This window comes from Dermacentor albipictus, chromosome 2 (assembly GCF_038994185.2).
Source record: "Dermacentor albipictus isolate Rhodes 1998 colony chromosome 2, USDA_Dalb.pri_finalv2, whole genome shotgun sequence".
Taxonomy (NCBI): Eukaryota; Metazoa; Arthropoda; class Arachnida; order Ixodida; family Ixodidae; genus Dermacentor; species Dermacentor albipictus.
This window is the reverse complement of record NC_091822.1, coordinates 196,752,379-196,775,272: the sequence shown is the minus strand read 5'-3', so window position 1 is coordinate 196,775,272 and position 22,894 is coordinate 196,752,379. Positions and strand designations below refer to the sequence as shown.

General features: G+C 49.1%; 1 protein-coding gene across 2 annotated transcripts in view; it reads left to right on the top strand.

The window, feature by feature from the left end:
- Window positions 1-22,894, top strand: part of DAT (Sodium-dependent dopamine transporter) — a 97,209-nt gene that overhangs the window by 60,035 nt on the left and 14,280 nt on the right. The window contains exons 6-13 of one of the 2 annotated variants that reach the window (XM_070534599.1): window positions 446-549; window positions 2,252-2,376; window positions 3,291-3,403; window positions 4,540-4,668; window positions 4,994-5,093; window positions 12,079-12,179; window positions 15,418-15,585; window positions 19,672-19,787. In XM_070534599.1, the coding sequence (XP_070390700.1) occupies window positions 446-549; window positions 2,252-2,376; window positions 3,291-3,403; window positions 4,540-4,668; window positions 4,994-5,093; window positions 12,079-12,179; window positions 15,418-15,585; window positions 19,672-19,719 (888 nt within the window). In that variant the 3' untranslated portion in view covers window positions 19,720-19,787. Of the gene's footprint in view, window positions 1-445; window positions 550-2,251; window positions 2,377-3,290; window positions 3,404-4,539; window positions 4,669-4,993; window positions 5,094-12,078; window positions 12,180-15,417; window positions 15,586-19,671; window positions 19,788-22,894 lie in introns of those variants that run through there. The other variant, XM_065427591.1, reaches the window with a different exon arrangement.

The following is a 22,894-nucleotide window of genomic DNA, read 5'->3' as shown; positions in this document are numbered from 1 at the left end:
CACCAGGCACAATGTAACTTCCTCTTCGTATATTGCGTGACGGAGCCTGCAAGTTGTTTTGACATCAAAATGAGTGATATTGTCTTCGTCCAAGATTTCAACCATGCGACCCGCCGTGGTTGCTCAGTGGCTATGGTGTTAGGCTGCTGAGCACGAGGTCGCGGGATCGAATCCCGGCCACGGCGGCCGCATTTCGATGGGGGCGAAATGCGAAAACACCCGTGTACTTAGATTTAGGCGCACGTTAAAGAACCCCAGGTGGTCAAAATTTCCGGAGTCCCCCACTACGGCGTGCCTCATAATCAGAAAGTGGTTTTGGCACGTAAAACACCATATATTATTATTATTATCAACCATGCGATTACTCAATATAGCAGCTCTCATCGCAGGCGTTCATCAACGTGACATCATTTGGCTGCCTCCGAACTTATGCATTTCCTTTCAGGTTTGGGTGGATGCGGCCACTCAGGTATTCTTCTCCCTGGGTCCCGGCTTCGGCGTCCTGCTGGCATTTTCCAGCTATAACGAATTCCACAACAACGTCTACAGGTCGGTGATGCATGTAACGGAGTATACATGCTGCGATGCAGGAATTCGCACAAGACTGCTAGCAGTTCAAATAGTTGGGGATCGTTTCGACATCAACGCGCTGGTATCGAACACCGGTACTAATAGAGGAAATTTCCAGGCGAATAAAAATATACCCATGAGCATGACTGGCACTGCCGAGGCAGCCTACTGATGTATCCTATAAAAGAGAGAGAGAGAGAGAAAGCACTTTAATGAAATGCAGATAATTCTGCAGGCGTATGTGTAGCCGCCTAGATGCCACTCGCTCAGCGGGCAGAATATAGTGCACGCACTGTGCATTATGCTGGAGCTAATCAATAAGCACGAAGGTTAGGCTCATAACAAAGAAGCTTAAGAAGAAGTCAAGAATCATGCAACGAGTGATGGAAAAAGAAGGGTGTATGCGAAACGTTGAAAGGGAGACTGCAGCGTAGAGTAGAACGTAAGCGGCTCTAGCTACTAGTCTAGTTAAGAGAAAAGACGGGGAATGCGGGAGATGGCGATTCAAGACGATGAGCAAAACGTGAACAATGTGAATGCAGGAGCCAACGTTTCGACAAGTGGACTTGTCTTCTTCAAGGCGACGTATGCTTTCTTCACCACAGTATATATAGGTGGGGTTCTTCTAAAGGGGAGAGGGTGTGAGGCGGGAGGATAGTTAAGGTTAGAAGAACAAGTGGACTTGATCAGGTGATATAATGAGTACAATTAATAATTGGCGGTCGATCATTGTAACAGAATCGATACCAACGGAACGGAAATGCATTCTTGGGCAGCTGGGAATTAAGCGGTGGAACGAGATAAGAGAACTTCCGGGCTTAGGAATGGAGTCGACTGTCACAAGACATCGTCCCATGCACTGACCGTAAATCGTTCCGCGAAATGCTAAATAACCACATTCCTTAAGTACCGATCTTATCCACCCTTACTCCAACACGTTGCCCTTTCTTAACAATTCTTTCTGGCTTGTTTTTATTAGTTGTTTCTTTTGCTGTTCTGATCATTTGTTCTGACATTGTCGCAAGGATTATGTAATGCCTCCGGGCCTATAAGGTTAAAATAAATTAAATGACATGAATTGAACCGGCTAGTTAAAGGTCGCAGGGACAGGCCTTTATCTTACAGCGGGCATAAGATAGACTGATGGCGATGATAACTAAGGAAGCCCTTGGGGAACCTGCTTTTTTTGTTTTTTCTAATGAGACAGTGATTTATTTCAAAGCTGAAGGAAACGTATAAAGGGAAGGCTGGCTTCTTCTGGGGTTCTTTAAGGTGCACCTAAACCAAAGTGCACGAGCGATTTTACATTTCGCCTCGTTAGAAAATGTGGTCGCCGCGCCCGGGACCGAACCCGCGTCCTCGAGCTCAGCAGCGCAACGTCATGGCATCTGGGCTACCGCGGCCAACATTTAATATTGGTGTCGTTCTTTATATTCGCTGTTGTACAAACGTTCTCCCTGCCACACAATTCTTCCTTGCAACTTTTTTTTAATACCACACTTGATACACGTTGACGCCGAGAATTTACAATTCAGGCTTCGCATGCTTTTGCCGAGTGACACAGCGTGAAGACTGAGCTCTCCCGCTTTCCGGCTCGTGCACTCGCATTACCGCTCGCCTGGTCGCGCACTACAGCGCGGGCTCATTCCCCTTGCCCCGCCCGCCTGTTCAACCCGTGCAGAGACGCGTTGCTGACGAGTGCGGTCAACAGTGCCACCAGCTTCCTGGCGGGCTTCGTCATCTTCAGCGTGCTGGGCTACATGGCTCACCGGGCGGACATTCCCATTGAGAAAGTGGCCACCGAAGGCAAGCTTTCTTGTCTCACCGAGCTGTCTTGGTATACGCCGTTGCCACATCGCCTTCATAACGCGATCAAGTCAGCAACCATGTCTTATGAAGACGTGTCAAGACACTTATAACCAAGAGGCGAACCGCGTGCTAGGGTGGCGTTCTCGGCCGATGGCTGTCGGGAATACATTAAACTTTGCGAGATTTCGGGTCACTGGCACCGGACGCGTCGGCGTCATGGGCGACAGCGTTCCTGGCACTGTGCGTAGAAACAACGTGCCTGGTAGAGTACAGGGAACGCTCTGTGGTCGCCGACGCCTGCCGAGCGGAATTTCACGAAACTGATTTCGTGTATTCGAGACAGCGATCGACTTCGGAGAATATTTTCTCATGTCACAAATGTTGACGACATCCTATAGCGCGACCGCACTCTGTGTGCTTCACGGCAGGAAGAGTCACGTCATCGCAAAGACGGTGGTGATGTACTCTGATTACAAAGAATATCTCAAGGCGTCGCGTCTGGCATAACGGCAGCTCCTAAATATGTTCTGGCACAACGGTAACACTGCCGAGCGTATACTTAAAACGCTTCATAGTTTTCATCGGTCTTGATTGCTTTTATGTCCGAACTTTGTCCTGTGGTATATCGCTGGATGTAACGTTTTGGGAAGGGCAGCCCCTATAGCCAGACAAAACACAGAAGTTGAGGTGAATGGAGTCACCACACCGAGACGAGATTCGCCTTTACTTTTGTGTTCTGTATAATCTGGTTCTGTTCCTTCCAGCATTGTATATTACCAGTGGCTAGCAAACGCTTAATCTCGTTGAAATCCTGGTACCGGTTTATAAAATTACGCACCGGCGAATAAATCGGGTCTGAGATAGCAAAGACCACCTTTGATGCCACCTTCGTTTGTCAACGGAAAACGCAGGCCCCGGCCTGGTGTTCATCGTGTATCCTGAGGCGATCGCCACCATGCCTGGCTCCGCCTTCTGGGCGATCATCTTCTTCCTCATGCTGCTTACGCTTGGGCTCGATAGCTCGGTGAGCGAGAACGCGCGCCAATGTGTGACGCAGTGCGTTTCGTTCGTGCCGTGTCCGCGCTGACAAAACAGAAAGGAATGAGTAGACAAAGATATGGTAACGGTACATTTCCGTTATAACCAGCCATAAGTATGCAATGTACCTCGTAACTTACCGGCAAGATTGAAGTGTCACTCGTACGGGAACCTCAGCCCTCTGAAAGTATTAAATGTTCATCGCTTTACATGTGTATCTAAGGAATCGGTTTGTTTTTCCTTGAATATTGGAAACAAAAGTTGTTCCATCTTGCAGGCCTCACAATAAACTAACAAGTCTGTTAAGGGCTAACTTAGTGCGATGGTTTCTACCAATGGAAAGTGCGACAGCCATGTGGAGCAGGCGTGGGACCCTATGACGGTCTCTGGCCTGCGCTGGGAGAACAGAGGCATCAAAAGCCTCCAGGAGTATCGCTGTCGAGCACCGTGCATGGTGTCGTCGTGTATCTCAACATCAGCTACCAGCTGTCGGCGGCCCGGTGCAAGCATTAATTTTACATGTCGCTTTTACCCTAAAAGTACGGAACAAACGATGCAAACACGACTTGAGTGCGTGAGATAACTTGTTGATAACTTAAACTAAACGGAAACCACGTTGCTTTCTGTGGAAACCGAAAACCGGAGGTACGCGAGTTCTCGACAGTAAAGAAAACAACCAAATTTTGTATTCTGTTAATTTCTCCAATGTGAGAAAAAAGATTACAAATTAAATCATGGGATCTTACGTGCCAAAACATGATGTGATTTTGAGGGACGCCGTAGTGGGGGACTCTAAAATAGTTTGGACCACCTGGTTTTTTAAAAATCTAAATCTAAGTAAACGGGTGTTTTCGCATTTTGCCCCCATCGAAATGCGGCTGCCGTGGCCCAATTTGGCAAGCCCTAAGTCTGCATTCAAATATGAGTGCCGTGTTTCCACAATGCGCCCTTGTCAACGACCCCCCCCCCCCAACCCCCCCCCCCCAACCCCCCCCCCCCCACACACACTTAAATTCCTACATAGATAGATAGATAGATAAATAAATAAATAAATAAATAGATAAATAAATCTTCTTCGGAGGGACTGTCCTCCCATTGCCTCGTCCCACTCTCTCCGCGCAGTTCGGCGGCTCGGAGGCGATCATCACGGGCTTTAGCGACGAGTATCCCTTCGTGAAGAGGAACAGGGAGCTCTTCGTGGCCGCCCTGTTCACGCTCTACTTCATCATAGGACTCGCCAGCTGCACGCAGGTACGGCACAAGCGCTCGAAATTACTCGAGAAGTGTCATTCCTATAGGAGCCTTGCGCGATTAGCACTAAATAGCGGGGAGAGGAATACGCGAGAGAAGGTGAGAAGGTTGGTGTCCTGAAAGCGTCAGCAGTAGCCGTTCCGCTGTTCGTTCACATACCTATAGTCATGGGAGCAAGTCTTGCTCTGTTGAGAAACACCTTGAGATGACTGAGTCGCTGATGCAGCAGTTTCCCCAAGACGAAAAAAGCGTTGATTGATTGATTGATTGATTGATTGATTGATTGATTGATTGATTGATTGATTGATTTCTTTTTCACGGTCAGGGCGGCGTGTACGTGGTGAACATGCTGGACCGCTACGCCGCCAGCTACTCCATACTGATCGCCGTATTCTTCGAGGCAGTGGCTGTCTCTTGGATCTATGGTGAGACGCCGTACGTCCTTCTAGAAATGACGACATGCAGCTAAGTAACTCGTTTTCAAGCCGCGTTGCGCAATCTTTGTGCTCCGGCCACAAGGAAATCAGGCTTCCACGCGCACTGCTGCATGCACCGCTGCGTTCGCGATGACGTAATATATTTACCTGTGTAGCGGATGAACACTGTGTAGCTAATGCAAAGCGGTGATTTCGGCCCTGTCTGTAGGAAGAGTGGATCAATACTGTGAGCGTGACTGAATATTGTTCTAGCGAAAAAAAGATAGAAAGATAAAAGCCTCGCCCTTGTGTTTTGCTGCAGTACTGCTGTGTGTTGGACGTCTCGGTAAAAGCAATTGCAGAACAGTTTAGCGCCAGAACACTAGTACAGCTATATACCAAGTACTGTTGTGTATAGATCTAGATCTTGTTACCAACAGCTCTTATAGCGCAAAATCATTATCCGACTTGTTTGCTTGCCTGTTTTTGTCAGAATAATTGCCACCGATAACCAAATATATTAGCTCTTGCCTTGAGAGATTTGTTTTTTCTTTCATAAAATTTCACGGCTGTTTATTCAGGGCTTGGTACTACTGAGTGTAAACATTAGCGCCGTTATTGTCGGATCACTTTCCGATCGCTGTTCCAGGTGGCACTTATGGCTCCTTTCCCTTAGTTGCCTCCGCAGTTTTATTTTGTTCTCCGCATATTTTTCTGTTGCTGGAGGAAGTCTAGCAGGCCTTGCATCTCTCCATGAGTTATCCCTCTTTCGCCTATAATAGCTGATCAATAGTTCAAACACAAACTACCTCATAATGCATACGACCATTCACCTGAGCAAAGAAGGCGCTGCTGTCCATGGCTCTTACTGCAACTAACGGATACCTTCTGCGCCCGCCGTGCTTGCTCAGTGGCTATGGTGTTGGGTTGCTGAGCTCGCGAGGTCGCGGGATCGAATCGCGGCCACGGCGGCCGCATTTCGATGGGGGCGAAATGTGAAAGCACCCGTGTACTTAGATTTAGGTGCACGTTAAAGAACCCCAGTTGGTCTAAATTTCCGGAGTCCTCCACTGCGGAGTGCCTCATAATCAGAAAGTGGTTTTGGCACGTAAAACCCCATAATTTGGGATACCTTCTGTAACATTATAAATTTCTACAACACTGTCAGTTGGGGTCATTGGTGTAGATTGATCGTTATAGTGAAAAACAATTCAACCTTGGAACAAGAATACGAAAAGATAAAAAAGGGAAGCCCTGCCCCGCACCCGAAAAAGATTGCTGAAACCAAAGCACTTTAAACGGCCCAGTTGGCCCCAAGATCTCAGGCGCCAAACAACGCAGCTGTACAACAGGTTGTGCCAAAGCACTCGCCCACCGCGAGGTCTTTACAAGCGAACATCTGCGTCGACCCGTAGTGACCGGTTCTGGTTGTCCGCTAGCCACGACACCGATACTTTCCGCGTGTTCTTTCTAAATCGCTTTGACACGCGCTCGCATTGCAAACCGGCTTGCATTATTATAATTAGCTGATAGATAATTATAAGATAATTATAATCGATCTTAACTAACATGACGAGCGATCTTCTGAGTTCATACTGGCGTCAAGCAGATTGAATCGAGGGTCTTCAATGTAGTACCATATTCAATGGTCTCAGTAGATAAGAATTTCCGTTGGCGATAGGCGCAACCTCTTGTCACTAACGAAAAAAAAATGGCGGTGTTAATGTATACATACGTGACAACCGGTCGGAAACATGCGAGTCTCACCGGTTTACTGTCATCCGTTTATCTAAACTTGCTGCACCTGCACATTTCCTGCTTCTATAGCTCCCTCGTATGCTTTGCATGCATTTCACATGTTGTTACTCTTTAGGGTTATTTTAAAAGAGTTGTCGCCCTTTGATATCAATGAGAGTTTGTGACGCTTCAAGCACGCGCATGCTCGCCCTACTCGCTCAAAGTATAGAACACATCAGCACAAGTGCGTAGACGGTGACGAAACAGAGCAAGTGGTTGTGCGCGAAGGAGCATTTTGGTGCGGATCTCCTCGTGGCTTTTTTCCTTCAGCCAGCCGTGGTAACTCGTTGGCTTAGTTAGCACTGCTGCTGACCATAAGTTCGTGGGTTTGATTGCAGGCCAAGTGGCTGCATTGCAACGGCATGCAAAAAGCACTGAGACTTGGGTGCACGTCCGGAAACACGAGTTATCGCACTCTTTGATTTCTTGTGGTCTCCAAGTGATATTGAAACACTTTAGAGTGCGCGGGTACGCGTGCGTATATGTACAGTCAGCACTACGGATGAGGCATGTTCCGCGCCCCGTGCCATTTTTTAGAGACATGCGCTATCCTATAAATAGTTATACCTAAATTGACGAATTGATTGAATGGGTTAGACGTCCAAAGCATGAACAGTGAATCTATTACATACGCTATAGAGGGGCATGGCATGGCATGGCAAGAACTTTATTTTAGTTTAGAGAAACTAGGGTCCGAGGGCACAAGCCCCCAGGCTACGTCGGTGGCTCCGCCCACGTAGGCACCGGTAGGCCAAAGGCTTTCCCGATGTCGTGAGCTCTCCGGACGGCCAGGAGTTGATCTTGGAGGACTTCGCTGGATACGCGCCGACTCCAGTCCTCCTCACTGTTGAGATCCGAAGCCCTTTGGTTGGGGCACAGCCAAAACATATGATCAAATAGACACGGAGTGTGTCCACAACTTTTACATTCCGCGGGAAAATCCTGGTCAATTTTGTTAAGCACAAAAGGTGTGAGATAAGAGTTAGTTTGAATCATTCTTAATGTGACTGCCTGAGCTCGGTTGAGCTTCTGATGGGGGGGAGGCAAAAACCTCCTGCCGTCCCTATAGTGTGAGGTGATCTCATGAAAAGTAGTAAGTGGGTCTTTGTAGGAGCCGCAGTCATCCTGGAGCAGTTCCTGATCTGATGCGCGGCATGTAAGATCTCGCACAACAGAGTGAGCTTGCTCGTTAGGATTGCAGCCATCGGGGCTGACCGAGTGGCCCTGATGAGCCGGAAACCAGACTAGGTGTGAGCTATCCAGTCGGTCGTAATTATGAGTATTAATACTGTGTATAAGTATAAGCTATAGAGGGGGGCTCCTGAGTAATCCCGACCGCCTGTGGTTTTTCAGTGGGCACCTAAATATAAGTGCACGAACGTTTTTGCATTTTGCTTGCGTCGAAATATCCGTGCCGTCGCGGCGGGTGTTTAAACGTAAAGGTTGCACGCCTCAACGATATCCTCTGTAGCTGCTCATTGGCACCGATCCACGCCTCAGATCCACGATAATCCCAAAGTACCCATGCAGTTAAGCTTTTTCTTTCGCCAAGTGCTGGTTTATCATTTTCTCTAGTCTCACATAATTTTTTCCGCTCTTATCTGACGTTACGCACTTGAGTAAGCACTTTGTTCTCATAGATAACGGATACAAACGGCCCAATTATAGAGCCAAACTGAAGTGCGGAGAAACGAACAGGAACGGGTGCCCATAGCTGATAAAGCGCTTTGAAAATCGAAGGTCTTATGGTGACTCGCGATGCGAAGAGGCTCTTGAATGCTCCGGCAAAGATCTTATGCTTGGAATAAGGCTAGCGTGATTACTGTGTCAGTTGGACACCGTGGTCGGCTGCTGCCTGACATAGCGCATCGCTTACCGATGCGGAAGTGTGAGGATCCGCGACGCACAGTCTACGTGCTTAAAGTTTACTTACGTGCGTGCGATGTATTCTTTAGGCGTGCCCAGCGTTAAACAGCAGCTCTTTCACTGCTCCATTCGCCCACGGCGTTCTACGTAAACTTTACCTACTTCGCTGCGACCCAAGTTGGTCGCCGTGTCAGCGGAATCTCGCTCCACACAGCGATGCCGATATATTTGTAGCACCCGCATCTGCTGCCCACATCCCCCCGGCTACACCGCAAGCGTGAAATGGGTGCGATGCGGACGTTCTGGAGGTTTTCAGGGAAGGTAATTCTCTTGGGAATCCGTGCTCTGGAGATGCAGGTGAGTCACTGGTGTCTCCGCGTATAGCCGGCTTGAGGTGGTCTATACAGACTGTCCTCACGTCCAGGTCACAACTGTGGAGCGTGCAAGAAAGAAAGACCGACACGTAAGCTGAAGAACTGATGAATGCAGCCTACGCCACACTACCATCTTTATTTCCTTCGTTGTTCTAAAGCCCCTTGATGTTTGAAAGTAGCGACACTCTCCTCCTCACGGCGCTTTCCTCCTCGATTCTCCTCGCCCGCCGGCTGCGCACGGCACGCTATTCCTCCCTGGCTCCCACGGACGGGCCGCAGGATTCTATGGAGGCGTGTTATTTTGGGCCAGTTGCGCGCCCCAGTGGGGTTGAAAATTTTGAGAAATGTTAATAACAGCATCGATAATGCTAGAGGCAACATTTATGACGGGGTTGGTTTTTTCCTAAAGCCGTATGAACGGTGTATACCGATGTAAAGGGAGCTTTTGAGGCGAGTTTAAACTCCAGACAGTTTTTCTGCCGCATGATGAGATGCTTTACTTTGTGCGTCTGATCTAGTATTGCTTGTGACACATCCCTTTGTGTGCGGCATATTAAGCAAAAGTCTTAGACCTCTGTTTCAAGGCCGTGTTGTCACCTACAGAAAATATCGCGTGACCGAAAGAAGGCGGGAAGCGAACCAAAGCATGTGCACCCGTGTATAAGACATGATTATTGATTAGCAAAGTTATGATTGATTAGTGATTGGATTAAGATTAATTCGGGTGTATTAAGGAGCGTTAAAGTCGATGAAAGTGGATTAGGGTGAATGATGGTGAATTAAGGTGCATTAGAAAATATAAAGGTGTATAAAGAAGGACTAGGCTGGATTAAGGTGGATGAAGGTGGATTAGGGTGAATTATGAGGGATTAAGGTACATTAGAGGGGATTAAGGCCGATTAAGTTGGATGAAGGATGTCTTACCGCAGTAGGCTTTAGAAGGCTTTCACGCTCGCTTCTCTTGGGCGATAAATAAGAACACCTGGCACCCTTTTTTCTTGCCTGTGCGCGTATGTGCACCGCAGTTAACATATTCAGCATGCCTTAATTAGTCGCGAGTGCATCGACTGTCCATGCCTTTGTCTTCACAATGTGAAAGTTATAGCTTTTTTGCTGTGGTCTGTAAACTGAATAGGACGATTGCGGAATTTCAGTGTGAAAAAGCGGTGCCGGCAACCGCTCATTGACTACAGTAGTAGAAGCCGAGGAAGGGCATCTAATGAATATTCTTTAGGGGTCGCCGTCAAGGAAGCGTTAAGAAATACTCGGTATATCTATAGGAGAAGACATTCTATATCTTTAGGCAAGAGAAACGCCTTTGGATAACGTATTGTAATAGTTCACAACGAAATTTTGTTACATTATGTAGTAGCATATTTAAATTTGATTTGAATTAAGCATCACAAAACATTTATAGCAACGAAAATCAAACAGCATTGTCAGCAGAATGTTTTATTTTTATGTACACGCACTAACGTTGGTTGACAAGATACACGTAACCGAGAACATAAAATAGAATATTCGACAACAATAATAATAGTACTGAATATAATATTCAACATCAGAATCAATGCTAGTGTAGAATTATGAGAAAAAGAGACGCTCAAGAGAACACAGCAGTGGTAAGATATCATGAGAAGCCAACAAAGACGCGAAGGACAACATAGGGGAAATTACTAGTGCTTACCGATTGAATTAAACAAACGATAAATTAATGGCAATGAAAGTCAGCGAAAGCAAACTTTTTTCAGCTTCAGCTTTTTTTTTCCCGAGTCTTTGTAATATGCGCGGCTCAAATTGGTCTTCAGTGAAATGTAGCTAGAACAATTAGAGAAGAGTTAGTCACTCAGGCAGGATGAGTAAAACGTCTTCATACATTTATAATAATACGTTACTGAGGGCAACCGCATTTTTATGCAACGTACAAATTGCCGCAACAAAAACGCTGGTGAGCAGGCCGGAAGAATTACTAGATGCATTACGATATGATTTGCTACGAGCAATGAGAGACGCCTCACCTCGCAAACAACGCTGTTCTTTGTCGGAACAAAGTTCTTTCGGCCGATGTTATGCAGCCACTGCTTCTTGCGCAAGCCGTCACGCTTTCCTTGCGGTATCACAAAAACGGCATAACCATGCTCAGGCTTCTTGTTGCAGTTATATGCGCAACAGCAAGGCATAGCGCTAGCTTATACAGCAGGAAACACAGCTTTCAACGTTCGCTACGCCGAGCTAAAGCGCCGAGCCAGCCGTGCTGAGGAGGAAAATGGCGCGAGCGAAAAAGAAAAACACAAGCAAAACTCAAGATCCGCGCGTTTCCAAGGGCAACGGCAGGGAGACCAATCGTCGTGCAGGGAAACGGGGGCAAAACTGGTTGCCGTGGGGGGGACGCGCAAGGGGCGAGGAGGAGGCGAGGAGGTAGCGCGGCGGCGGCAGAGTTCAAAGAGTGGCGGTACTTTCAAATTATCAAGGGACTTTAAGTTGTTCTAGCTGTGGGCGCCACCTGGCATCGTAGCAGATTCGGGCGCTGCAGATTTATTGCTCTCATGTGGTAAAACACACCAATTCTCCGCAAGGCGACATGTGCCGGAAACATTTCTTAAACAAGTGTTTAATATGATCTTACACCAAATTTTGTCTTCAACGCGTAATATGACCTCTGAGAAATTTAATTAGGGGTTCTTGCGCCACAATGCTTATAGAAGTACGCCATAGTTGTTGGCTATACTTTAGTCTAACACGGTGCACGCACACCAAACAGAATGTGCTTACCGGAGCCGGAAATCATGCTGATGCAGTGCGGAACACCGTAACGACTGAGTCACGTGGCGACTTGGACCTTGGCTTAGACCGTGTTTGACTTTATATGTAGTACGAGGAAATAATCTGTGAATATTGACGCAGATGTGCGTGCCACGGGGTCTTGGCTCGCGCTCAGACGCAAACCTTGTTCGCAGGGATCAGAAGGTTCTCGGAGGACATTAAGGAGATGCTGGGCTTCCCCGTCGGCTTGTGGTGGAAGTTCTGCTGGGCCTTTGTGGCACCTTTCTTCATACTGGTGAGTCGAGAAGAAAGGATGTCTTCTTGCGTTGCGCCCAAAGTGTTCATCTCGCCATTCTATGCATTCTAGTATATGATGCATCATTTGATGACGACCAACGTACTAACGGTTTCCCATCGATAATTCACATTCACTTACTGCTGGGTTCTATTGTGACCAGGCGCACAAGGATAAGGCGGGGCATGGTCTTAAAAAACGTGTCGCCCTATCGGTATGCTGCACATTGCGTTTAGCGTTGTATATCACCTTTCCCTGCTTGCAATGTAAACCCAACGAGAGAACAGCGTCAGGGCTTGTGACAAAACAAGTACATTACTCAGTGGCGATGTTGTTCGAAATCGTCGTACGCTTTAACGGTATTAAACGGCCCCTCACCATGGCCCCATACCAAATTTTGGTTACACGCTGGAAGTTGTTACGTGCCCTCTAGGGAGCGTTCTGCCGCAAAAATGTTTCATATCGGCTCATTAATAGCCGAGATAGAAATATTTCAGTGCCGCGAACCCACAAATTCAAGAGGCGAGCTCCACTGCAAAGTGAGGCACTCTATCCGCTTGCCCCGTTTAGCCTCCGCAACCGAAATTCCTTCGCGTGACGCATACGTCACGGGCCCCGCTTTAATTTTTTTTCCCTCGCCTTTTTTGCGGCGCGGCACACTTCCGCTGATGTACGCGAGATAGAATCCAGACGCCCTGCTACTTGAACTGCCGACCGAGCATGACACAAGTGAAGCCGCCCGTACGGTGAAGAGCATTTTTTGTGTGCTTAACGTGCACGCTGACTCCCTCGGCGCAGCATAATTAAGCGCCGGGCAGCTTTATACGCACGCATACACGCCCTGTTTCATAGTCACTGGAAAGCAGGCTCCCTACCTCTAAACAGTTTGTAGAACGCCACGAATTTGCGAAGACAGACACAATGTTCGCTGGCTATCCCCGTTTATCGTCTACGTGGAGCAGGCGCAGGCGCAGAGACAGAACCAGTGCAGCGATGCTAAACACCTGCAGGCCACCCGCTCTATCCTCCTCGCCCAAAAATTCACGTCTCCTTCGCGACACACGCGCCTTAACCTCTCCGAGTGTCTGCTCCATTTCCCGCAATCTTTCTCGGGTGGAGGAAGTCTCTGTCCCGAGAATACGGGCTGGGCCGGCCTTACACACTCCGTCACACCTGGGCCTAGAGCCCAACACCCAGTGAACCGCCCAAGGTGTTGTGCACCAGCTTCTACAGCGTACGTGAAAGGAAAGTTGAGTTGATATGGAGACCGGCTCACTCTGGGCTGGAGGGCAGCGAACTTGCCCACCAGTTCGCCCGAGAGATGGAACACCGGGTAGAGGAAGGTGAGCCACAGTCTATAATTAGTTATAGGGATATTACGAACCATTACAAGACGGAGAGGCGCCGTTACCCCGATCCTCACAAATCGCTTAGCAGAGAGGAGGAGGAGGAGGAGGAGGAGGAGGAGGAGGAACTTTATTATTGCAGAAACCGTTGCGCGGTTTATTCCTAGGTGGTTCCCTCTGACAGGGCTCGCCGGGCCTGGTCGAAGGTCGCCAGTTGGCTTCCCAGGTCCAGTTCGGAGAGTCTCGCCTCCCAAGACCACGTAGTGAGTGTGTGTGTTGTGACTCGTGGCGAAATTGCGTCGCCCGGATGGTCGGTGCATTCATGTGTTATGTGCGCGAGTGTCGCTGTGTGGTTGCTACACCAGGGACATGTTCGAGACGTATAACTGTCTTGGTAGATTGCGTGTAGACGAGACAAGAATAGCAAGCGATCTACAGGCAGATACAGGCAGGATCCTTCCCGCACCCTTACCTTCAAAACAAGATGTACCCGGAAAGGTACGAGAAGAAATGTAATTTCTGCAAGACTCAGTTAGGCACGCTCCAACTCGTCATTGGAATATGCGACTTCGTCAAGGCAATCCCCCACCTCTTACCTGCCCCACTACTCTACCCCATCCCTCATCCACCCTTATCAAGCGATGGGAGACCTTGCTAACCAGCCCCGCCCTGGAAGAATAGCTCGTCCGGATCTCCAGGGGCCAGGCGGCTAGGGAAGCATATGGGTCCCGTGAAGAGGGAACCACCTCCATCGACGGCGTCTAAAAAGATGTCGAGCTCGGCTCAATAAGGTAGTTTCTCTCTCTCTCTCTGTACAGCGGACATTCACACAACCTGCTGTGACCTGCTCGAGAAAGGACACTGAGCTGGCTAGCTACGAACGGAGTTACAGGCTCATCGACGACAAGTTCGTTAAGCCACTATGCTGCACTTTTTTATAGGGGGAGAGCCTTCACGCTTTTCTTTGAACAAGCATCTGCGCCACGGGGCAAGCTTTTCGTAAAAAGAATGTACAAAACCTGCGGACAGGTCTCCTCGGGATAGAGGGCGAATGGTCATCCTGATAATACGCTACCGGGGCGTCTGCGTGGTACTGCAGGCCGACGCGACAACTTGCGCAGCCGTGATCTTCGATAAGAGCGACCTTAGTCTCGTTATCTATGATGTTGCATCTTACACACACAGAAAAAAGTGAGCTCTTTTTGTGGGCTGCAGACAAAAGTGCACGTTTTGTGTTTTTCTTGTTCGTCTTTCCGGGTAAGTAAGCATTGTCTCACTATCGCTCCTGTATCCAGATGTTCAGAATGGAGCACCTGACTGCATGGTGTGTCGACGGATGTCTGTATAACAGTTCAACACAGGAAAGAAATTCGTGCTGTTTTCTTACTGCATGGCCGCGGCGTCCTTAAACGCGTTGTCGTTTGTCATTTCCCAATGCGTATAACAGAGCTCGTAATAAACCCCATTAATAATTAATCAGTGCCACTACGGCGTGTGGCATTATTATGCAGCCTGCATGATCGATGATGCGGACTACTGAGAGGTGTGATGTCGTCCACGGCGACCGCATTTAGATGGGGGCGAAATGCGAAAACACCCGTGTACTTAGATTTAGGTGCACGTTAAAGAACCCCAGGTGGTCAAAATTTCCGGAGTCCTCCACTACGCCGTGCCTCATAATCAGAAAGTGGTTTTGGCTCGTAAAACCCATTATATAAAAAAATTTTACTCCGTGGTGCGCCACTGGACCTTTCCGTGACTTCCTAGAACAGTCGGGTCTCGTACTCAAAGAAACCGTATATAGGACCGACAAACTTTCACCTTTGCCTGTGCTCGCGCACTTTTTTCGCGCTTTATACGAGTGAAAGTGAAGGTGTGTCTTCGACACCCAGGTGATCATCGCCAGCGGCCTGGTGAACTACGAACGGCTGTCGTACAACGAGTACAAGTACCCGTGGAGCGCCGACGCTGTGGGAATCTGCGTGGCAGCCTCGTCGGTGCTCTGCATACCCGCGTTCGCCCTGTGGAACCTCATCCGGACGCCTGGAACGCTGGCACAGGTACGTCGCCCTCTGGGCAGCCAATCCGGGGAATGTTCGGAAACTCGTATCGCTGTGAGGTGCCGCGTGTGTGCCGCGTACGCGCAAGGACGACAGCAACTTGTCTCTTCCGATTGCAACGATCCATAAGAGACCGCTATCAGACGAGTTTCCTTTATGTCCTTGGCCTAATGCAAACAGCGCAGCCCTGGTAACAAGTGTCGCTATAGCTTTTCTCCAAGCCACTGGACGCATGGCTTTAGAGATGCCACAACTCTGTGAATTTGTATATACGCATCTCTTCCTTATACCATCATCATTCATCAGCCCTTTTCCTCCCCGGCCCTTTTCCCCAGTGTGGAGTAGCAGGCCAGAGCAAGGTATAGCTCAGGCCGACCTCTCTGCCTTTCTGTAAATAAGTTTCTCTCTCTCGTATCGCGGCATTTCGCGGCACGTCCCGAACAAAAGAAAAGTTGACCAGGATGATCATAGTTAACGACAGGTGTTGCGTGGCGTTGTTGTAGAGCTGCGTCAGCCTCTTAGTCGTGTTTGTGATTACTTCTTGAGGTCTTGCTGGCGCAAAGACCTCAAGCCACATTTTACAAACTTGTTGCGACACATTAAGGTTGCCTCCCATCGGGATTTACACCAGCAGCAAGACCACTGTTACCCCTGTGGTGCCTACAACAGCCACAAGTACACCTCACAATCCCAGGAATTACGAATCAGAAACGTCACTCCAGAGTGGCTCTGTATACGACAGTTGGCACTGTCATTACTGAACGAGACATATGAACAAAGAACGCACATTTACACCGATGGATCTATCTCGGCTACCAGTTGCACAGGCGCTGTTACCATCCCGGCCTTACAAGTCCCAATGAAGTTCAAGTTGTCCCACATAACGACCTCTACAGCAACAGAACTTGCTGCCCTACATGCCGCTGTTAATTACATCGCAGAAGCGAAACCTCGAAAGTGGGTCTTTTTTTGTGATTCCAAGGCAGCTCTTCAGAGTCTACAGTCAGAGTTACGACGCAAGACGCATGAACAACTGGTGGTTGAGACAAGAGGGTCTCCATCAAGCTCTCATAAACGGACATGACATAATCTACCAATGTGGCATCGTCGGTAATGACCTCGCTGATGATGCCGCCCGGTCAGCCCGTAAAGAAACCCTGACACTTCCTATACCCTTCTCAAGCTTACTTGCTCAAACCAAGACTGAAACTTTGCGGAACACCCCGATTTTCTCGAACTGTCGTCTGCACTGGCTGGATTCTACATTGAAGCTGCAGATTCCATCGCACTTCTCCCGCCGTGATGCAACTTTACTGCACGGCGTCTGGTTAGGCGTGGCTTTTAGGAAAGCCTAATCATGCCTTATCGGAATGTCTGACAAACCTATCTGTGACTCATGCAACTGTGTGTGAAGAGACGATCGAGAACTTGTGTTTTTGTTATCTTTATGAAATCGAATGTGACGTGCTTGGAAGTGTGCTAAACCAATTACACAGCGTACCATTTTCAGAGAAAGAGATTCTTGTACCATAGTCCAGTGCGTCGCAGGCTTACAAGGCGACGCGGGCATTTCTAATATTCATGAAATTAACTGGCCTCAGCGACCGATTGTAGGCGTGAAGTTATGGACAACCGCACGTACTCACACTAATAGCACCTTCTTCACTCCCTCTCCTAACGGCAACCTAACCTCCACAAAACCTGCAATATCTTCCGGCATCTCCTCGATGATTGCATCAGTAAATCACACAACGGCAGAATCTGCAGAAGCTACTACATCGCGCCCCGGGCTCCGATAATCAGTTATTATGGAACCTATCCGCAAAGTACATTGGCGCCCAAACGCCTCAACAGAAACCGCCCTACACAGGCCAGGACAACACTGAGATGGAGGCCTCCGTTACCCTTGCGGTACTACAAGCAGTGTTCGCACCTTAAGCCCAAGTCCGCCGCCGGGGACCACTGTATTAATAATCGGCTTGTTCAGAATGCGTACAGCGTTTCACTGGCGACCCTCCTGCATCACATCAATGCGGTATGGGAATCGGGCTCTTTGCCGTCGTCCTGGAAGCACGCCAAAATTGTAATTATTCCTAAACCGGGCAAACCACTGCATTTAGACACTCACACCATGTCTGGGGATAGTCATGGAACACATTATTCTTCAAAGGCTTACTGCACACTTGGACAAGCATAGCTATCTACCACAGACCATATTTGGCTTCCGCCCACGGCTACCCGCGCAAGCCATTATGCTTCAACTATATCACCAAATCATTGATCCTAATCAAGAGCCCCAACTCGACACACGAACCATCCTCAGTTTGTATCTTAGAAAAGCTTTCGACAACGTCAAACACAATGCCATATAGACAAGAACGGCACCGCCGAGCGGCGCTGTAGCGCCTAGTAGCGCCGGCCGGAGAGCGCCACATGCGGGGAAAAATTCAACTAGCGGGTGTACATCTCTCCCATCTCTCGTCCACACCGCCTTGATTGCCTCTTGCACTGCGCGTGTTTGGGCACGTTTCGTACCGCGCGCGGTGTGTACCTACGTGTGTGTGCGTGGACGTTTTATTCGAAAGGCGGTGTACACGCTTCTATTTGCCTTGAAGAACATTGGTACGCTGACGATTATTTTCATGGCTGCAATGCGGCGAAAAGGCTGCGTCTGCTTAGCCATGTAAGTGACATTGAGCAGGTAACTGGAAACGATAGCGGGTATGTGCCGCCGAAAAAAATCGTCGGCACATACGATGCGTGTTAGCTAATGTCATTTTTGCAGTTTCCCACAACATGTTTGCTACAAATCCGTGTTGTCTCTGTTGGCGACAACGGACTTCCATCGACACTGTGCAGAAATAAACAAAATATATTTCGCATAGCACAAGTACGGCATGCGTACACAACTTTAACTAGTACGTCCCCTACAGTATAGAATAGAGGCAGCAATGTAAGTAGCTTGATCATTTTTAACAGTGATCAAGAGACGGAAGTTTAAAGTATTAGTAATCATTTCTGCTTCAGCAATGCCTGCGCGACCAAGACGCGGGCGTGTATCGTCCAGTAACTCGATCGATCGGTGCAGTGGTGATGCAGGAATGAACTCCGGCCATGTTCAATGCATTGTGCACATATTCAATTTATCTGCACACGTGAACTTCGGCCACTGCTAGCGCATATAACAGAAGTGGTTTCCATTCTTCAAGCAGCGCACACACAAACGAAACACGAGAAAGAAGACAGGACAAGCGCTGGTCAAACCACTGGAAGTGTTTATTTGAATAAAAGGTTTGTATACTCAGTAATCATGAAATTCATGTGGATTACATGTAAAAACAGTCATATACTCACGAATGATCAATGAACGAGATCGCTTCGTTTGCTAGTTGTTTACTTCGTTCGGCGCACCCCATGCAGTAATCCATGGCTGTCGTTTGCTTTTTTCGTACCATTTTCTTGTGAATCGGCAGAATTTCACTGGTGGCATCAACCCTTTCGTGTTTACATTGCTATCGGGAAAGTTAACAACACAATAATAATTTCCAGTCAACCGAAGAGGCGCCGTCGCAAACAAGAGACGTTTCGCGCGCAGCACCAACTAAGCGCGGGCGCAACCTTGAAGGGAAGCGGCGGAAACGTATATATCCGTGGGAGGTGAAATTGTGCCGTCAGGGGAGAAACGAGCGCTGGCGTCTAGGATGAAACGTGGCGTGCGGACGTCTATTGGAAGCGCTGTCACATTTGCACGTCGGCCGCAACACATACCGCTATATTGCAAATCTATTCTCTAGTCGCAAAGCCATTCTAACCATCGGGGAGCTGAAATCAGACGTCACCTCACTAGGGAGTGAGGGCACACTGCAAGGGTCAGTACTCCCGCCCATGCTCTTCAACATCGCCCTCGTCGCACTCATGGAACGCCTCTCTCCACTTTTCGCCCAACGCCGCTGGGCTGAGTTGGGGCTCAATAATACTCTGGACGAGCTCATCGAGGCTCAGCGCTTAGCTGACTACGAATGCCTTTCCCACACCGCGACAGGACGCTAAGTCCTCAGTAAGCTGTGCATCCCTTACCTCACGCAGGTTGGAGTCAAACTCCCACACCGCTGGATATCCGCGGCATTTTCCTGATTCCCCCTCTCCCGAAGAACGTGCACCCCGACTACAATACACCACGTCGCACGGCAAGGATTCAGCAACTTGGCACTAGGTATGAGGGTGCTTCGCACGTGGATTATGTCGACGCCGCGGACTACCCGACTTACTCGGCCATGGCACTTGCCGTGGTCACGGGCTTGAATCTGGATATCGCAATAACCAGCTAAACACGCAGAATTAATCCTGAAGAAGGCGAAGAGGCTTCTATAGCTCTTGCTTACGCATAGACTACTGCATCGTGCATCATCACTGATTCCAAGATGGCCCTACGCAACTATACCAGAGGACTCATCTCGTCCCAAGCGCTCCGCATTCTCACGGGCACACACCCCTCCCGTCGCCGCAGCAGCATCCATCTGATCTGGGCCCCGAGCCACGCAGGTTTTCCCGGAAACGAAGCCGCGCACGACGCCGTCCGAGGAAGCGTCCAGTGGGCACGTCAGGCCTCTTCGGGGCAGCAGTTTTCCGGATGGCCTCACCATCCACAAGTCCCTGATCACGTGGCCGTAGCCTTCTAGCGCAGCCACGCGCGAGCGTATCATCACCTATGGCGAGATCCTCACGTACTATGGTAAAGCGCGCCTCCTATACCCCTCTCCCTACTAGTCGCTCAACAACCATAAATCGACCACGTGGCGGCTTTCACAGACCTTTCCTGCGCCGTCCCTGTATCATCACATTTACCCCGATGCCTTCACACCGAGCTGCGAAACATGCCACGCGCAACGCGCAGATGTCGACCATATTATCTAGCACCGCACGCTATCAAACAAAGCACCAATCCTACATTCAGAATCACCACGCTGGAGCAGTAGGAGGCCATGCTGCTCAGCGAATGCCCGGAGGCTCAAATCTGGGTAGTCCGGGTGGCTGACAACGCCGCCAAGACTCAAAGTCTTGCCGCCACCTGAGGAAGGGAGGCTCCGATGGGGCTTATCTCCCGGCCCACCGCATTCCTTTGCCCCAGCAGGGACTTTGAATAAAGTTCTTTTCTCACCCTCTTCTCTCTTTTCTTCCCTTAAGTCCGTTCCCCTGTGTAGGGTAGCAAACCGGACGTGCGTCTGGTTGACCTCCCTACCTTTGCTTCCTTCTTTTCTTCCTCCTCCTCCTACTTCTTCGAAGAAATCTGTGCTAACGCTGTGGGCGCTTGTTAAGCTATTTCTGCCGTCAACCGGGCGGGCTATTTCGCTTAGTTGTTTTTGGTTTGAGCAGCGCCGAGAAGACGAGGGACAGAAAATCGGCTAATCCCGTGCACTGTGGAAATCGGTGTAAGCGAAGCTTTGTATGCTTATCTTATTTTGTTGTAGCGCAAACTGAACGACAAGGACAACAGAAAGGCACATCTGACAGTCAGATGTGCCTTTCTGTTCTTGTCGTTCAGCTTGCGCTACAACAAAATAACATATGCCGTATACCAACAAGCCCCTATAGCTATCCTTTGTATGCTGTTTGGTTTTATTGACGATAATTAGCGATGATGTTGGCGGCGAATGTGTAATGTTTTCAGCGTTTAGTCTAGTACGAGAGTGGTGAGTTGATGTCAAACGTTACCTTGCATGTATCACTGCTGTTTGTCTGCGTAGTCCGCAGAACACATTGGGAGACGTGCTTCCTTGAGGCGTTGTTGTGCGCCGTTGTTCATAATCTCTGAGAGAGACAGCCGTGGGCATTATTAACATGGAACATCGCGTCATGGCAGAAAGGTTAAACTTTGATTGAATCATGGGGCTGTGCGTATTTCAATGATCATAAAATTGTATGTGTATACATTGTATACCGCCATTGGAACCGACAGGCCGCCATTGGAATCTGAACCTGGCAACGTTTAACGTTAGAACGTTATCTAATGAGGCCAGTCTAGCAGTGTTATTGGAGGAATTAGAGGGTAGTAAATGGGATATAATAGGGCTCAGTGAGGTTAGGAGCACAAAAGAAGCATATACAGTGCTAAAAATTGGAGGACGCTTAAGCTTCGCCTTCAAGAGTGGGACGCGACAGCGTTCCCGTCGACCCGCCAAGGGGTGTGAGACAATGCGCTACGGCACAGCGATCACTTACGATGCGCCCCGCATCGGACTTAGCGCCCACCTATCACGCGGTGAGCGTCGAGCAACGCAGCGTTCGCCGCGGCAACGAAACGTGCGCCTGAGCGAAAGAAACGAACCAAAGAACTCGGTGTCTCGGAGGGGAAGCGATCTACGCCAGCCAAACGTCGTGATCGGCACGGGCAGAGAGATAGATAGTAATCTAAACCGGAAGCACGGCGAAGCGTCGTCAGGGGAGAGGGAGTCCCGCGACGCGCCTGGCAGCGGTCCCAATGCGCGCGCGGCGCGCCTCCTGTCGGGGCAGCGCCGTACATTGAGAGGAGGGGGTCTTCTGTGTTTGCCGCAAGATGGCTCTGCGTGTGCGGAAAGCGCAGAAGAAATGCAGCGGAAACGCACTTCGCAACTCGTGTAATTGTGACTTCTGTACGTTACATGTTCATAATTACCGATATACACTGCAGTATAACTTTCCACGGCTCGTTTCGAAGGCAACACCGCATTCACTAGAGGCGCGTTTGCACCGCTTGGAAGCATCGAACTTGTGGCTGAGTGGTAGCGTCTCCGTCTCACACTCCGGAGACCTGGGTTCGATTCCCACCGGGCCAATCTTGGAAGTTGCTTTTTATTTATGAAGCGCCTGCCGTGATTTATCGCTCACGGTCAACGCCGCCGACGCCGACACCCGACGCCGACGACACCGGCTTTTCTGCGACACGAGCTCCTTAACGCTATCGCGTTAAAAAGCGGGCACGTACTGTGCTACCGGGGCTTAGCGGAGAGACGAGAACTAGGAGTCGGATTCCTGATTAATAAGGAAATAGCTGGTAACATACAGGAATTCTATAGCATTAACGAGAGGATGGCAGGTCTTGTTGTGAAACTTAATAAGAGGTACAAATTGAAGGTGGTACAAGTCTATGCCCCTACATGCAGTCATGATGACCAGGAAGTCGAAAGCTTTTATGAAGACGTGGAATCGGCGATGGGTAAAGTCAAAACAAAATACACTATACTGATGGGCGACTTCAATGCCAGGGTAGGCAAGAAGCAGGCTGGAGACAAGTCAGTGGGGGAATATGGCATAGGCTCTAGGAATAGCAGAG